We start from the raw sequence: 12526 nt of genomic DNA, 5'->3' as shown, positions 1-12526 counted from the left end.
TAAAAAAGGAAAAAAAAATTTGACTGAGTGGGCAAGGGTCAGAACCTCTGCCACTGGACCAGAGCAACAGGGGGTCAGGCCAATAGTCTGAGTGTTGATACAGTTTTTAATGTTTTGGAGAAATTCCCATTGGCCAGAGAACTTTGGCCTTTAACCCCCCCCCCCAGCGGTATTACAGAGTCTGGCTCGGGGTGGAATTCCAGTACCATTAGCGGTAACCCCGAGCCAGACTCTGGGCTGCATCACAGGATACAGGGAGAGTTACTTACCTTGTTCCCTGGATCCTGCGATGTCTCCACGCTGTGTGTGCGAGCTGTCTCCTCGCTCGATTCACACAGTGCCCGAGTGCCGCTGAGCTCCGTTCCCTGTGAGCGTTGCTACGTACGGGGATGGAGAATGACGCCAAATTAAAAAAAGTTAAAACACAGAACATATACAGTACACTGTAATCTTACAGATTACAGTACTGTATAAAAAAATGACAAATCCCCATTGTCCCTAGTGGTCTGTCCAGTGCCCTGCATGCTCTTTTATATTATAAATAGTGTTTTTTTCTGCCTGGAATTTGGAGATTGCCCATAGCAACCAAAAAGTGTCCCTTTATGTCAAAAGTGCTTTTAGACCAGCTAGAAAACAGCGATAATAAATTAAAATCACTTTCATAATTGAGTGATAGTGATTTGTGGGGAAATTCGTCATCAAGCACTAAATCTAATGACAGCGACAATTCTGCCACTGAGCAAATTTCAGTGTTTTTGATTTGATTACATTATTGAATACTTTTTATTATTATTATATTATTATTTGTTATAATTATTTATAGTTATTTATTATATTATAATTTAGGAGTCATTTTTCAAACTTTATTATACTCAAGATGTCTACTAGACTCTGGTTTGGACAGATTTAAGTGAGTTATTTCTAAGAATTACAGGCCTACGATATAAAACGTCAAATTTCCATGCAAAATAATTGTACCGCTTTCAGCACCAAAAATCGGAAATAATCATACTGCCAGGGAGGTTAAAGTGACACGAATTTCAAACACAACTTAAAAGGTAATAGAGGATAGTGTCAAATATTAATGGTCAGAAGTCCAGAGATAATTTTATGCTGAGGACACATACAGTAAAACAGCCAACCCCTTTCAGGAGTTTAAAAGGCCCTCCTTCACCAGGACTTAGTAGGAACTGCAAGAGGTGCATTAGACAATACATCTGGCATTATTCTTTGAGAATGCATTCAAATGCATTGTAGTACAAAAGACAAGCGTACTCATGTTGATGAGTACCCCTTGAAATTTTCCACATTTTGTCATGTTACAACCAAAAATGTAAATGTATTTTAGTGGGATTTTATGTGATAGACCAACACAAAGTGGCACATCATTGTGAAGTGGAAGGAAAATGATAAATGGTTTTTAATTTTTTTTACAAATAAATATCTGAAACGTATGGCGTGCATTTGTATTCAGCCCCCTGAGTCAATACTTTGTAGAAACCCCTTTTGCTGCAATTACAGCTGTAAGTCTTTTCAGGGATGTCTCTACCAGCTTTGCACATCTAGAGAGTGACATTTTTGCCCATTCTTCTTTGCAAAATAGCTCAAGCTCTGTCAGATTGGATGGAGAGTGTCTGTGAACAGCAATTTTCAAGTCTTGCCACAGATTCTGATTTGGATTTAAGTCTGGACTTTGACTGGGCCATTCAGACAAATGAATATGCTTTAAACCCTTCCATTGTAGCTCTAGCTGTATGTTTAGGGTCGTTGTCCTGCTGGAAGGTGAACCTCTACCCCAGTCTCAAGTCTTTTGCAGCCTCTAACAGGTTGTCTTCTAAGATTGCCCTGTATTTGGTGCCATCCATCTTCCCATCAACTATGACTGTCTTCCCTGTCCTTGCTGAAGAAAAGCATCCCCACAATATGATGGTGCCACCACCATGTATCATGGTGGGGATGGTGTGTTCAGGGGGATGTGCAGTGTTAGTTTTCCAATACACAGCATTTATCTTTTAGGCCAAAAAGTTACATTTTGGTCTCATCTGACCAGAGCACCATCTTCCACATGTTTGCTATGTCCCCCATATGGATTCTCGCAAACTGAAAACAGGACTTCTTATGGCTTTCTTCTTGCCACTCTTCCATAAAGGCCAGATTTGTGGAGAGCATGACTAATAGTTGTCCTGTGGACAGATTCTCCCGCCTTAGCTGTGGATCTCTGCAGCTCCAGTTACCATGGGCCTCTTGGCTGCTTCTCTGATTAATGCTCTCCTTGCCCGACCTTTCAGTTTAGGTGGATGGTCCTATATTGGTAGGTTTGCAGTTGTGCCATACTCTTTCCATTTTCAGATGATGGATTGAACAGTGCTCCATGAGATGTTCAAAGCTTGGGATTTTTTTTATAACCTAACCCTGCTTTAAACTTCTCCACAACTTTATCCCTGACCTGTCTAGTGTGTTCCTTGGCCTTTATGATGCCGTTTGTTCACTAATTGTATTTATACTGAGATTAAATTGCACACAGGTGGACTCTATTTACTAATTATGTGACTTATGAAGGCAATTGGTTCCACTAGATTTTAGTTAGGGGTATCAGAGTAAAGGTGGCTGAACACAAATGCACTTCACACTTTTCAGATATTTATTTGTAAACATTTTTGAAAACCATTCATAATTTTCCTTCCACTTCACAATTACGTGCCACTTTGTGTTGGTCTATCACATAAAATTCCAATAAAATACATTAAAGTTTTTGATTGTAACATGTGGAAAAAATGAATACTTTTTCAAGGCACTGTATTTGAGCTTGAAATAACCATTGACTAGGGCATTGTTACATACCATAAAACAGGTAACCCCTTTCAGGAGTTTAAAAGGCCCTCCTTCATATGGATTTAGTAGGTACTGCAAGAGGTGCATTCAGGACAATAAATCTGGAATAATCTTTTGGGAACTCACTGAAATGTTTTGCATTACAAAAAACAAGTCTGCTCATGTTGATGGGTTTCTGAGCTTGCTATAACCATTGACTGGATTATTCAACTCTATTGTCCAAATACACCTTTTGCAGAACCAACTAAGTCCTGATGAAGGGGGACCTTTCAAACCTCCGAAGCACTTTGGCTGTATTATTGTATGTGTCTTCTAAATAAAATTGTCTTTTGATTTAGGCTGGCCACAGATGGATAGAATTTTGAACAAAAATTCTTAGAAAAATAATGTTCCAAGAAAGTTTGTTCATTTTTCTAATCACTAAGTGGGTCAAATTCATGTTTTTTTTTTTCAACCGCAATGGCAAGAAAATTCAAAGGAGTAGATTAGAAAATAATTCTCAAATTCATTTCTAAGAGTGTATGGAACAAAAACCACATAAAGTCCATTCATTCCAAAATCAAACGTTAAACACAAAGTCTTTCAAATGAGAATATTCAGAGAATTTTCGTTCAAAATTCTATTCATCTATTGCCAGATTTAAACACCTGGTGTTTGTCACTTTCCCTCAATTAACTTTTAGGATGTATTATAGTCTTTATCCGAAAATAATTCACTCCCTGAACAAAAATTCTTATGCATGTTCTTAGAAAATTTGTTAATTTTTCTAATCATTATTGTGTCAAATTTGATGTTCGTTTTTAGTCCGCAATGGGAAGAAAATTCTAAGGAGCAGGATAGAAAATTTTTCTCAAACAATTTAATAAGAGTGTATGTGTTTTTTGTTCAATAAAGTCCATTCATTCCAAAATCAAATGGTAAGAGCAAAAAAAATCTTTCAAGTGACATTCGAATGTTCTGAGAATTTTCCTTCCAAATTCAATCCATCTATGGCCAGATTTATACACCTGGTTTTTGGCGCTTTCTCTCAATCAATTCTTAAGCTGTATATATTCACTCCCTTTCTGTATTGAAGTGGGACAAAAATCTCCCAAGTAAGGACCCAGATGAAAAAAAAAGCTGAAAGCTATTTTAACTACTCTGTCTAAAACAAAAAAATAAGTTTGGCTTGATTTTTTTGCATTTTATTATTTCACAATTATTATTTTATTAGTTTAACTAGATGGACTTGTGTCTTTTTTCAAGGTATCCAAGAATATGTGGAAACATCTCATTTTTTAATCTAATTTAAAAAAAGACAAAAGTAGCTGAATTATGATTATATTCAGATGTGTTTTGGCATTGTGAAACATCACATAATATTTTTAACTTAAATAATATGGTAAACAGATGTAGTACATGTGTTTGCATTGTAAGTTGTGCTTGGTGTTATCTGGTACTACAGGTTTAATATACAGATTAAACTAAAAAAACAAAAATGGAAAAGGCTCTTAAAAGCAGCAGCAGCAGCTATTGTGGCAGATAGCATACTTAGCAATAAGGAAAAGAAAATCCAGTGCAAACAAACAAAGCTGAATTAGGTATCAAATAGAAGCATGGTACGCTAGGCACACCAAATATTGAAGAATAAATGAGAATATGGCTTTAGAAATCATACACCACCTTGACTGAAAAAAGACTAGACAAAGCAATAAATAAAGAAAAAAATCACGGTGAGCAGAAAATGCAAGACTGCAAAAAAGATAAGATAAAATAACTTGTATAAAGGGTGGGTTTCAGAATGTTACTGATGAGCAGTAAGGAAATCGCACTCACTCCCAGCAGTGCTGGTGGCATTGGCGGCAGAGAGAATTACATGAGTGGGGGTAGAAATATTTGTTACATCATGGAGTTGGCTGAGGACCGAGGAACGCCGACGCACAGCACCCTGAAATGAACCGCTTCTCTTGAAGGTACTCACTACCTCCATCTGTAGGAGAGAAAATGAGATAGTGTTTTTTTTCCTTTTTTTTTCGATTTCATTTCAAATGTTCCTTCTTTGGGAAAAATAAGAAAACACCATTAAAAAAAATAACTCCATCCAAAAATGTAACGTCCTAGTTTTGGATGGTGTTTATGGTCTTAACCAATCCAAACCTTGTCTGCACCATTCTTGATCAGTCTTACACTGCTCTCCTCTGCTAGCATTCTTTATGTTCTTTGTGTAAAATTAATTGCCCAATCTCTTTAATAATGATATCTTCTAAAAAATTTGCTTCTATATAATATAGCAGATGATAGCACTGCAAGATTGCCAGACTAACGGATCAAAACAATGGTGTAACCAACCAAGAAATTGGCATTATATGAAGGCTCTACTGATAGTAATCCAAAATTTGGCATAATGTTTTTATCAACTTACTCCGGTTGTTCAAATTTCACATGTTAGTAGAGTAATGCCCTGTACACACGGATGGACTTTCTGACGGAAAATGTGAGATCGGACTGTGTTGTCGGAAAATTCTGATCATGTGTGGGCTCCATCAGACTTTTTCCGTTGGAATTTCCGATACACAATGTTAGAGATCTGTAGCTAAAATTTTCTGACAACAAAATCCGATCGTTTAAATTCCGATCGCGTGTATACAATTCCGACACACAAAGTGCCACGCATGCTCAGAATAAATTACGAGACTAAAGCTATTGGCTACTAGCCTCTTTATAGTCCCGTCGCACGTGGTTTATGTCAATTGGATTTTCTGACAACTTTGTGCGACCGTGTTGCGTGTGTATGCAAGACAAATTTGGGTCAAAATCTGTAGGAAAAAATCAGACGGATTGTGTCGTTGGAATGTCTGACCATGTGTACAGGGCATAATTCTTCTTCCGTAGTAACATTTCTTCTTCGTTAAAGGTAAAAAAATGGATTCCAAGCAGAAGAAATATGTTGTCATTGAGTTCTTGATGAAGGAAGGCTACACACTGTCCAACATCCACAGAAGACTACAGAATGCTTATGGAGATGACACAACCGACAGGTCACCAATAACAAAACATTGCTCTTGTCAATGGTGTCATCTCCATTATCATTCCATAGCCTTCCGTGGATATTGGACAGCCTGTATCTTTCCTTCATCAAGAATTCAATGGAGGCATGTTGCCTCTGCTTGGAACCTATTATTTAACTTCAACAAAAAAGAAGAGCAAAGAAGAGTTAATATAGAAGAAGATTTACTCTACCAACATGTGCAATTAAATGTAAGTTAAAGAAAATGTTTGCCCACTTTTGCATTTCTTTCAGTCTATCCTCATATTTATCACTGTATGTTTTCAGTGAGGTCCCTCCTTTTGTATGTTTGTAACAATTTGGCAGTTTTTGTTTGGGAAGAGCAGTTTTCACCTTTGAGGATATAGACAACCTCCACAATATGTAAGCCTGAAATACTTTTCCAGTTTCTCCTCAAATTTCAATCCTTTTTATACTTGCCACTTCAAGAAGTCACATTTTAAATGTGTCACCATTTTGCCAAACCCTTATTTTTGTTTCTACAAATTTTCATAAAATTTTGTGATAACAAGCACATTGAAGAGACTCTGTTGCTAAGTTGAAAAATGTCAAAAAGATGGACCTGCAAAGGAAAAGGTTTATACTCTCCTCTACCACTGCCTGTTCCTGGTTATTTGCTCTCTTGTACAGCAATCTTATCATCCCACACATTTCCAGTTGAGGTGGATACCTGTCCTCCTGCTAGGTGTTGTGGTTTCTTTCACTGGCCCCATGCATCACTACCATCACTACCGAACACAGTAGAGGTGTATGGTCAGCGGAAGAAACCAAAGTAAGTAGTAGAGGATTCAGGCATTAAGTGATGAGCGTGAAGATTCTTCAGGTGGTCATAGCTCTTTAGAAGGTAAAGAATGGAAGACTTGGTGGCAGGACAGATGCACAACCTTTTGCAGGTCCTACTTTTCTAAGTTTTTTTTTTATTTAGCAAAAGAGTCACTTCAACGTTTAGCAGGTAAGTGGAGAAGGTAGAAAATGTTAGAAAAATTATGTTAAAAAAAGTTGGAGAAAGAAAATATACTTTCTGGTTCAGTTTAGCATCAGAGTCTATAAATATACTCCAAAATTAGGTCTGTCTTAAAGAGTCAGTCCATTAAAAATGAATCCCCTCTTCAGTGTATCATGAATGCTGCTGCTAGACTCATCCACCTTACCAACTTACCACTCCTCTATGCCAATCCCTCCACTGGCTTCAGATTGCCCATCAAATAAAATTCAGAATACTAACAATACTATACAAAGCCATTCACAATTCTGCCCCGAGCTACATCACCAATCTCACCTCCAAATATCACTCAAACCGTCCTCTCCACTCCTCCCAAGACCTTCTGCTCTCTAGCTCCCTCGTCTCCTCCTCTCATGCTCATCTCCAGGACTTCTCCAGAGCCTCTTGCATTAAACTCACTACCCCAATCCGCCCGGTTTTCTACTACTCTGTCCACTTTTAGGCGATCCCTGAAAACTCATCTCTTCAGGGAGGCCTATTCTGACTCCAGCTAACAACCAAATCTTCTACTCCCTTCATCAGTTCATCCCACACAGTCCCTACCTTTTGTTTCACTAGCTTCTCCCTCTTAGATTGTAAGCTTGCAGGAGCAGGGCTTCTCTAACCATCTTTTTTTGTACTGTGGGTGTAGTATCTCCCTCCATTGTACAGTGCTATGGAAGCTGTTGGCATTATATAAATCCTGTATAATAATAATATTTCAGTTACATGTGAGCTCTTCTATATTTTGGGAGAGTCTAGAAGAGCCTAGTCATGGGGTTTCTTAGAACTCTTGGGACCAGTTGCATTTTAGGTACTAGGTTTACTTCACTATAACAAATTTGCATACCTAAAATGCTTTCTCTATATTATATATCACTGCTCAAAAAATGTATTCTTTATACTTTTTAATCAGAGTATAGCATCAAGTCAATTACACTCCTGGGATCTGGTTAGTTAGGTAGCAGAGGGAATTGTTAATCAGTTCCAGCTGCTTTGGTGTTAACGAAATTAACAATGGGTGCACATAGATGGGCAACAATGAGACAACCTCCAAAACAGGAATGGTTTTACAGATGGAGGCCACTGACATTTTTTTCCCCTACTCATCCTTTCTGACTGTTATTCACCAGTTGGCTAGGGTCAGTTTCACTACTGGTAGCATGAGGCAATACCTGGACCCTATAGAGGTTGCACAGGCAGTCCAACTCCTCCTGAATGGCACATCAATACGTACCATTGCCAGAAGGTTTGCTGTGTCTCCCAGCACAGGCTCAAGGGCATGGAGGAGATTCCAGAAGACAGGCAGTTACTCTAGGAGAGCTTGACAGTGCTGTAGAAGGTCCTTAACCCATCAGCAAGACCGGTACCTGCACCTTTGTGCAAAGAAGAACAGGATGAGCACTGCCAGAGCCCTACAAAATGACCCCCAGCAGGCCACTGGTGTGAATGTCTCTGACCAAACAATCAGAAACAGACTGGTGCCCTGTGCTTTTCACAGATGAGAGCAGGTTTCTCCCTGAGCACATGTAACAAATGTGAAAGGGGCTGGAGAAGCCTTGGAGAATGTTATACTACCTGTAACATCGTTCAGCGTGACCGGTTTGGTGGTGGGTCAGTGATGGCTTAGTGAGGTATACCCATGGAGGGACACACAGACTTCTACAGGCTAGACAATGGCACTCTGACTGACATTAGGTATCAGGATGAAATCCTTGGACCCATGGTCAGACCCTATGATAGTGCAGTGGGTCCTGGGTTCCTCCTGGTGCATGACAATGCCCGACCAGATGTGGTAGTATGCAGCCAGTTCCTGGAGGATGAAGGAATTGATACCATTGAATGAATCCTATGCTTGCCTAACCTAATTTCAATAGCACACCTCTGGGACATTATGTTTCGATCTATCCAATGGTACTAGCTGTTCAGGAGCTCAGTAAAGACCTGGTCTAGATCTGGGAGGAAATACCCCAGGACATCCTCCATGAGTACTATTCTGAGCTGTTGCAGTAAAATTTCAGCAAAAGGGACGAGCCCGCTGCATCATTTTTTTACTTTGATTTTTCGGGTATCTTTGAATTCAGCCCTCTGTAGGTTGATCATTTTCATTTCCATCAAACAATGTGCCATCCTTTCGTTCCTAACACATTACCCAGTTCATATCAGTATAGATATCCAGCATAATATTTTTCCCCTTTGAGATCTGATGCGTTTTCAATATGTTCCTTTCATTTTTTTGAGCAGTGTATATATATATATATATATATATATATATATATATATATATATATATATATATATATACCGTATTTGCCGGTGTATAAGACGACCCGGCATATAAGACGACCCCCTAACTGTACAGGTTTTTAAAATGTTTTGCCCGTACTCACCGTTTAAGACGACCCCCCATTCCGAGGCTTCCGACGTTTCATATTCCTCTTCTTCGTTCTTGCTGGAGCCATTTCCTTCTTCCTTCTTGCTGGTGCTGGGGAACCAATCACGGCGAGCAATGTATTCTATTAATGAATACAAAGCCTGCTGGGATTGGCGGAGGCTGTAACATCATCAGCCCGCGCCTCTCTCACTCTCAAAGCCAATCGGAGCAGGCTACTGTGTGTAGCCTGCTCGGATTGGCAGAGATTGTTACTCCAATCCGAGCAGGCTCTGTATTCATTTGAATACATCGCTCACTGGGATTGGCTCAGTGGTATATACTGTATGTAGCCGAAGCTACATACAGTATTACCGGACATCCAGAAGGCATCCCAGCAGCTGACCCGACGTATAAGACGACCCCTCCTTTTTGCCCAGTTTTTTTAAGTGTAAAAGGTCGTCTTATACGCCGGAAAATACGGTATATATATATATATATATATATATATATATATATATATATAAAATGTGTGTTTTAATACTGCAATTGTATCTAACAACTACATGATGATATATACAGTATATATTCTTTGTTTTAATTCTGTAATTGTATCTTACAACTACAGTAGTAAGCAAAAGCACAATGCCATTTTCAGGCTGCAGTATTCTTTCCAAGCTGAAGGCTTGTTTTTTGAATGGAGCCTCATTTGCATTTGACTATTACTGACATAGCAATCACATTATTAGGGAATGTTACCAGTCATTATTGGGAACCTGGGGTGACAGCAGCTTTGCACAGTGTGCTTTGCTTTTAGCTTTCAAAGGGAGGAATGTCGTTTTAAACTTCCTTTAGTATGGGGCAGAGCTGGGGGATGTCAATCTACCTACTGTGGGTTACAATAAAACCAAAACTTTGTTTTGCATAATGAGATCAGTCAGCTTAGATGAGGAATGTTTTGGCTGCATACAGTATTAGCAATTTTCCTTTGGTGGATCTTCATAGCAAGGCTGCACATCACCTAAACCTTCCACCCATATTTCATTTTGGGTCATAACAGCTGTTCTATATTTCATACCTAGGATATTTTTTAAATTAAAACTTTATAATCATTTTCCCCCTGCAAAAAAGACATTCATGTTTCCTTTTCCCTGTGGTCCGTGCCATTGATCTCTGTGGTAGTAAAGAGAAACAGCCCAATCTGTCAATTTCAGGGGTGTCAAATTCCTGCTCTACCACTCTGTGCTATGGATCCTCAAGTCAGTCCTACACTACATGGTAGGGGCCAGCCATCTAAACCACTTAGTGCATCTGGAAACCATAAATCTGACACAGCCATAAATGTCGGATTCACCAGGATCTTCAACTGGCAGCACTCTACAATCATTTTCCATCTGAGAAGAAGATATAAAGTCTGCTTTTAGTGGTATAGTTGGCAAATTCACTTTAAAGTTGAACTGAAAGCAAAACTTTTTTCATTTAGAATAGAGTAAGGGAGGGGTTGAAACCCCTATCAGGTTTTTATTTGCAATCTGTGTCCCATTGGAGATATTTCTCTTCACTTATTGTCCCATAGCCACAACAGGAAGTGAGAGGAAATACCTCCAAAGTGAGGGTACCCCTGGTATCCCCAGTGTATTTCTCCTATACCCTTTTTGATGACCACTCAAAATCTCCTCAATGGGAGATAACAATAAAAACTTGACGGGCTCTAATCCCTCTCCACTTTATCTAAAACTAAAAAAAAAGTTTGGTCTTCAGTTATACTTATAAATAAGTAAAATATATGATTAAAGGTATAAATATCTAGCTTTTCAAGAATTGTTTTCCAGTCCATTACAGATACAAAAATTGTTAGTTTTAGAAAGTGTCCTATGACTTCCAACAATTTCCAATTGGCAATATGTGTAAGAAAAGATCTCAACGTAATTTTAGAATGTAAAGTTGTCTTTACTGAACTATTCAGACAAAAGCCAGGAGTGCTCACCAGTACTACCTCAAAAGACATCAGTATTTCCAAAGTTCCTTTGGTGGAACAAACCACTGAAGATATAAATATGAGTGTTTCTTTGGTAAATTATCTCTGAATGATGAAGGGAATCTATCACAAAAAGTTTTTTTCAGCTGATTGGACAGCTGCTGCTTCTGATTGTCCCACTGATATCTACACCTACATACCGTTCAGTGCTGTACCTGTTCTACCTACCTGCGATATACATGGATAATTCTATACTATGCTAAGGAAAGACTGGGAATACCATATACAAGATATACAAGTACTGTATTAAAAGTAATGCAAATGTGAGCATAGCTTTTTTATTAGCTCACATAGGTCGTTCAAATTTCACATGTTAGTAGAGTAACTCTTCCTCTATAGAAGCTCTTCTTTGTTCTTCTTCATTGCAGGTAAATAATAGGTTCCAAGAATAAGCAACATGCCGCCATTGAATTCTTGATGATGGAGGGGTGCAGGTTGTCCAACATTCACAGATGGCTACAGGGTGAGAATGGAAATGACACCATTGACAAGAATAATCTCTTGTCATTGGTGACTCTTGTCTGTTGTGTCATCTCAGTAAAAATGTTTTAGCCTTCTGTGGATGTCAGAAAGCCTGCACCCCTCCTTCATCAAGAAATGAATGACGACGTGTTACTTCTGCTTGGAATCCGTTATTTACCTTCTTTTTTGTTGCAGGTAAAAAATGGATTCCAAGCAGAAGCAACATGTTGTCATTGAGTTGGTGATGATTTTGTGATGTAGGAACACTGGACCTTTTGGTGTTATAAAATGATGGGTGGTTTTTGGTCCTAGAGGCTGCTCACTAGCAACTGTAGGGTCCTGCTGGACTCCCAGCAGAGTTTACTAAAGTTTTGAAAGGACGGAAGCGCCACATCAGATTGTATAGCCCTTTGAAAGAATTTACTTTGCAACAGCCAAAGTGCATCATTGGCTCAGTACTCCCCTTCGGCAGATTCTGTAGGCGTCTGGATTGAAAAAAAGTTTTTATTCTTTATACAATCTGGTGTGACTCTCCCACCTTTTCAAAACTTGAGTTCTTGATGAAGGAGGGGATGCAGGCTGTCTGACATCCACAGAAGACTACAGAATGTTTATAGAGATGACACCATTGACAAGAGTCACCAATGATAGGACATTGTTCTTGTTACTCAATGACGGCAAGTTGCTTCTGCCTGTAATCCATTATTTACTGGCAATGAAAAAAATAATAAGAAGAGTTCTCATAGAGGAAGAGTTACTTCACCAACATATGAAATTTGAACGACCTATGTAAGT

General features: G+C 38.8%; 1 protein-coding gene across 8 annotated transcripts in view; it reads right to left on the bottom strand.

Moving 5' to 3' along the window:
* ATP2B3 (ATPase plasma membrane Ca2+ transporting 3) overlaps nucleotides 1-12526 on the bottom strand; it is a 435183-nt gene that overhangs the window by 16194 nt on the left and 406463 nt on the right. For 3 of the 8 annotated variants that reach the window (XM_077478868.1, XM_077478869.1, XM_077478870.1), the window contains one exon: nucleotides 4648-4801. The exons of the other annotated variants lie outside the window; for them this stretch is intronic. In XM_077478868.1, the coding sequence (XP_077334994.1) occupies nucleotides 4648-4801 (154 nt within the window). The remainder of the gene's footprint in view (nucleotides 1-4647; nucleotides 4802-12526) is intronic. 8 annotated transcript variants of the gene reach the window in all.

Source organism: Lithobates pipiens, unplaced genomic scaffold, assembly GCF_037356315.1.
Source record: "Lithobates pipiens isolate NorthernLeopardFrog02 unplaced genomic scaffold, aLitPip1_a1.2 Scaffold_1, whole genome shotgun sequence".
Taxonomy (NCBI): Eukaryota; Metazoa; Chordata; class Amphibia; order Anura; family Ranidae; genus Lithobates; species Lithobates pipiens.
The sequence above is the reverse complement of the archived record's forward strand: the minus strand, read 5'-3'. Positions and strand labels throughout refer to the sequence as shown.